This window comes from Chenopodium quinoa, unplaced genomic scaffold, assembly GCF_001683475.1.
Source record: "Chenopodium quinoa cultivar QQ74 unplaced genomic scaffold, ASM168347v1, whole genome shotgun sequence".
NCBI classification, from domain to species: Eukaryota; Viridiplantae; Streptophyta; class Magnoliopsida; order Caryophyllales; family Amaranthaceae; genus Chenopodium; species Chenopodium quinoa.
The window spans coordinates 372,699-378,051 of NW_018745675.1; the positions used below are offsets into that span (position 1 = coordinate 372,699).

At 47.0% G+C, this 5,353-nt stretch overlaps 1 protein-coding gene across 1 annotated transcript; it reads left to right on the plus strand.

The window, feature by feature from the left end:
* Window positions 1-2,202: 2,202 nt before the first annotated feature.
* On the plus strand, window positions 2,203-4,992 carry LOC110717284 (histone H3.v1-like). The gene is made up of 4 exons (XM_021895938.1): window positions 2,203-2,659; window positions 3,554-3,666; window positions 4,226-4,279; window positions 4,378-4,992. The coding sequence occupies exons 1-4, from the start codon at window positions 2,203-2,205 to the stop codon at window positions 4,990-4,992; spliced, it is 1,239 nt and encodes a 412-aa protein (XP_021751630.1).
* The last annotated feature ends 361 nt before the right edge of the window (window positions 4,993-5,353 follow it).

A 5,353-nucleotide genomic window follows, 5' to 3' on the forward strand; every position in this document is an offset into this window, starting at 1 on the left:
TTCTGTAGATTAGGGATGCAACAATGCATTTAATCTACCCTTGACATGCATAAATTAATCAAGGCATAAAGATTTAAAATTTTTCGTCAAAAACGAAAAACCCCTCAAAAAACATATTTCTGGGAGGATTTGGAACATCGATTCCACCCAAAAATAACTATTTTTGAGTCGAAATCTGGGTTCGTCAGCCAAAACGAGAAAAATACGAGTTTCAAAATTAATTAAAACGAGCTTCTAATCCAATTAGAAAACACAACCAGAAATTAAATCCATTTTAAATCACCTTAATTAATTACAAATTGCAATAATTAAAAAGAGCGCGGCTCTGATACCACTGTTGGGTTTCGTAGCGTCCAACGCTACGCGGAGGAGAAACCCGCCCCAATAATTAAAGCAATAAAGCATCCATAAACATAATTAAACAATAATTAGGAAAAGGGAGAAACAAGTAATACCCTTGAAGCGTGCTTCGCTCGTAAACCGACCTCTTACTTCGAAGCTTAAAACCTCACAGGCGTGATGGTCTCCAACGACTCGTACCCACGACCCGACCCGAACAATCTTCGTCTCGAGGGTTAGTCGAGACTTGACCAAGTATAAAACTAGAGTTTTACGAACTTAAAGGTTTTCTCAATAATATGAGATGCCTTTTTGAGTTCCACTCAAGTTGATTTCCAAATGCCCAATCTTGGGGTATTTATTGGGAAATGCAACTTGCACTCCCATTCATGATCAATGTAGGATAGTTGCATTTTTATCTAATTTATTTAAATAAAAAATAAATTTTAAAACAATGCAATCAACAATCAACAAGCGGCATGAGGAGAGGAGAGGTTGGGTGAGGACCATAACCATGGGGGGAGACCATTGCCTTTCTCCCCAAGACATGGCTCTAAGCCTTGGTTCCCACTCTCCTTAAACCGACATCAAGCAAGAGGGGGGGGGGGGTAAGCTGGCTGCCAGCCTTGCTGGCCAGCTTGCACTGCCAACCCAGCATAGCTAGCACGCACCAGCCAGCACGCCTAGCGCATGCGTGCTGCTAGCAAGCCACGCACGCTGCTGGGTGCTGGGCAGGCACAGCGTGGCACACGCACACACTCACAACAAGCACAGCGTGCTGCTGCTGCTTGGTGCTGTGCTATGCGAAAGCATGCACACGCAAGTATGTAGTGCTAGCGATAGTGCGCCTAGCACACATGGTGCGTCTAGGCTTGTGCCTAGCCATGCAAAGTGAATGCTAGCTCAAGCTAGCCTAGCTTCCACATGGCTAGGCCATTGTGATGCTACGACAACTCTCGAACTTGTTGCTTGTTGATTTTACGACGCTTGGTCTCGACACCCTAGGCTCGATATCCGACGTCTGTGTTCGTAATACTCTAGTGACTCATCAAATCCTTCGAATTGATTCGTTGGTTCGGATCGGCAGTTTGTTTGGGTTCGACCAGAAGGGTTCAGTCAAGACAAAGTTGTAATATTAATTATTCATCAATATTACATATCAAAAGCGGCCTCCACCCAGGCATTCCGATCACTTGATATCACTGAAGAATTAGCTTCCTGATAATTCTGAACCCTCTATCAGAATAATACACTTGTTGGAAGGACACTATTCCTTTCAATTCGGGCCTTTGTTGGCCGTTTTCTTAGGTTGGCAATCTGCGCGCCACGTGGAGTGGCTTGGTTGGTCCATGTTGGACCTCATCGAGTATGACACGTGGCAGTCCCTGATTGGTCCACATGGCTGACACGTGGCAGGGGGGCCGATTGGACCACGTGGCGGGGAAAAATCCCCTAAACATTTGCCCCACACAGGGGTCACGTGACTCGTCACGTGATGCCTATGACAGGTGTCGGCTCGTAACTGGGCGATGACATGTGACGGGTGTCGGCCTGTGGTAGGCCGTCTGTTTTTTCCCGCCTATTCTTGAATTTAGGGTGTGACCCTTCAAATTCTAGGATAACCCTATATAAGGGCGTTTGACCAAAGTCTTGTTCACATTTTGTGAACTTTGCAAGAGAACTCGGAACCCTAAACTTGTGCTCTAAGACTTCTGGACGACTGATAATCAACCGACTGTTTACGTTAGTCGACTGTTTGTGGTGACCGGCAGCTTAAGACTTCCATCTCCTTTATCAGAGAACATACTTTAGGTAACCGTGTGCTCTTGCACTTTTCATTTCTTTGCTTTTTCTTTTGAAAATATGGTATCCCAAAAGCACCCAATACGACCTAAGTTAGGGATTAATCGGTCACCGAGGACGGCTGAATCTAGGGCTAGGAGTGCCTCCTGCCCCTTTTTGTACCCATCTCTGCCTTGTGCTCCAAGTCCGACTGTCTCTGTGTCTGTGCAGGACACTATGGCCAGAACAAAGAGGAAGACCAGATATACAAATTCAAACGGCTTCTCATATTATGTTCAGATGAGCGAGCTCTCGGACCGGTCTCCTGGTGACCCGAGCACTCCAAGTGATTCAATATTACAGGAATTTGAGGTTCAGGAGACCAGTCCTATGGTTGTGGATATGTCCGAAAAAGAGCCGGCCCTTATCGAGAAAGAGGAGTCGACCTCTTCTGAGAGCTTGAGCGACACTGAGTCCAGCTCATCCAGCCGACATTCCCCAGATTTAGAAGAGAGACATTCTCGTCTTCATGAGGCGAGTGCATCTCACGCTGTTGTAAAGAGGGACGACTGGGCTCAGTCGTCTGTTTCTCATATGGAGTTGAACACTCCCTACTATTTCCATGTCCCAAAAGGCCGAATTAAGGCCATGGCTGAGAGATTAGGGACCTTTTAGGCGGACCATGTAATGGGCCCTGATTATTCTCTATAAGTTTCGGATGTTGAAGATACAGTAGTCTGGCCTGAGGGGACCAGCTATGGGGACGCCTGTTTTGGCTGCTATGAGGCGGCCATTAAGGCTGGGTTAAGATTCCCCTTGCATCCGGCTGTTCAACAAATCCTAGATGGGTACCAGGTGGGGCTCTAGCAGTTGGCCCCAAACTCATGGTTCAACATTTTGGGCTTTGTGGCCGGCTGTGAAATGTATGGGGTTGAACAAAATTTTGAAGTGTTCGCCCAAATGAACTATCTGAGTCGGATCCCAAAAGCAAGCGGTACCGGCTGGTACCAGATTTCCAGCCTTAAGGGCTATTTGATGACCAGGGGGAAGGAGAACAAGTGGAAGGACTAGAGGAACACCTTCTTCATTTTTTCCAGCCCCAACAAACTTTTAAACAAGAGGTACAACAGGTGGAACAGGGATCCACCTCTCCTTGAAGGCGGCTCTGGCCTACCGCTTGTTCCTCGTCAAGCCAGGGAAGAGATCCTTGATCGAGGACTCTTCAAAGTAGAGATCAGGGCCAACCCTGATACGGGAGACCGAGAGCTTATCCCCTTTTAATGCATACCCAAATTCAATTGGTTGTATGATGAGTATTTCCTGGCCGCCTGTGGCCTTAGTGAACGGACCACTAGAGGTAGTCGGCCCTTTTTATGTTCTTGAATTTTTTGTTTTGCTTGAATTTTTACTAACTCTGTGATGCATTTTGTAGGTGAAGCCATGGACAAAATCTCTGCTTCTAAGATGGCGGCCGCCCTCCTTCGCGTGGCTATTATTAGCCAAAAGCGGCCCTTTACTGACTCTCCCTCAAAGGAGAAGTCCAAGGTGAGCTTTCAAAACTTGTCACATTCTGTGTTTTTCCCTTTTTGATCATACTTAATAACTTTGACTTCTTGTCGCAGAGTGGGGTACCCAGATCCTCTCCCTCCCCAAGGTTCGGAAATAGACGGCTGGGAGTACGCCTGGTTCTACCAGGAAGCAGGCGGCTGAAAAGCAGGCGCAGACCCCTCAAAGTGGGTAAAAACAAACAACCTTCCCTAGGGACACTCGGCCTCCAAGAGGTATAATTGGTTTTAGATTTCTTTTTCAATCTTTCTTAGATCAGGCGGCTTGTTGCTTTCCCCCCTGTCTAATTTTCCATGCTCCCTATTGCAGGCGGCCATCAGGAGCCGGACTTGGTCCAGATGGCCAAGTTTATAGTCAAGGCCATTCCCTCAGATGATAGGGAATCAGTCAAGGGAGTCGGCACCCTTGACTTGGACTCTATCATGGGTCTACTCTCTGAGGTAGACTTAATGAAATTTCTTCGACATTGGGCAACATTGGCTTTTAACTGCCGTCTATTTTTTTGGAGAATTTTGACGCCTGTTTTTTTGTTCCGCAGGCCTTTCTTCGTGTACATGGTTTCCGCCGACCCATCAGCGAAAAGAACAAGGAGGTAAAGGCTGCGAAGACCATGGCCGCCTCTGATTGTGACCGGGCAATGTTTCAGATTGTCCAAATGAAATTTTGACAACTGACATTCTGTATTATTAGGCGACTGCCACCTTGCAGGTCAAAACCGAGTTAAAGGCGGCCAAGAAGAAAAACTTGGAGCTGGAGAAGGCGGTCAAAGACCTTCAAAACCAGCTGCAGCCGGTGAAACATATACACCATGCGGCCGAAGAGCTGCACAGATTGAACAAGAAACTCAAAGAGCGCCTGGTAAGACAGGAGGCGGCCCTGACCCAGCAACTCAGCGCTAAGGCTGAGTCCGAGAAGATGGCTCTGTCCCAAGATATGATGGAGGACTCTACCGCCATTATGAAGATGACCTGGACTGCCCTCTTCCCAGACTCAGGCTATGAGCAATGGGAGTCCAAATTCGCCGCTTGCACTGAAGAATATAACATCAAGATTATGCAGCAGGCAAACGATCAGGATGAAGAGAAGGATGAGGCGGCCGACTCCTCTTCTGATGGTGAGGACGAGGATGAAGAGGAGGAGGAGGCGGACATCGACAAGGGGGAGACAAAGAAAGAGGAGGCGGACGCCAATCAAGAACAGGCGCCTGCTAATGAGCCACAAGAGAGTGTGCTAGAGGAGCAGGCGCCCATTGCCGAAGCTGATCAGGTGGTCACCGTTACTGAAACCCCTCTCTTCAATGCTTAAGCTGCTTATTTTTCAACTCTCTTCGGCTTGTGTGGCGTTTGTTTTTTTCTTGTATCTCTTTACCCGACCAAGGGGTCGGGGTTTATGAATATTTTTGCCAGCCTCCATGGCCGGCTGTTTATGAATGAATTTTGGCGACTGTTTTGTCGTTCTGTCCAGCAATCTTAATTTTGTTATTTCCCTTTGCCAAGTGTGGAATGTCTTCAATAGCCGCTTGTTTATTATGCTGACTGTTCTTTCTTGTTTTCTTCCTTTTTGCATCAAAATTTGCCATTTTAATGTTGCTAAGTATAGGAGATCATCTTAGTAGTTGCTGTCACAGCCGGCTGTTATTGTTGCCCCTGGCCGATTGATTGTATCT

Excerpts from the sequence above, each read along its gene's own strand:
- LOC110717284 (XM_021895938.1), top strand. The coding sequence starts at position 2,203 with ATGGTATCCCAAAAGCACCCAATACGACCTAAGTTAGGGATTAATCGG. Across the intron at positions 3,667-4,225 it reads CCTCAAAGGAGAAGTCCAAG|GCCTTTCTTCGTGTACATGG; the intron begins GTGAGCTTTCAA and ends TTTGTTCCGCAG. Across the intron at positions 4,280-4,377 it reads TCAGCGAAAAGAACAAGGAG|GCGACTGCCACCTTGCAGGT; the intron begins GTAAAGGCTGCG and ends CTGTATTATTAG.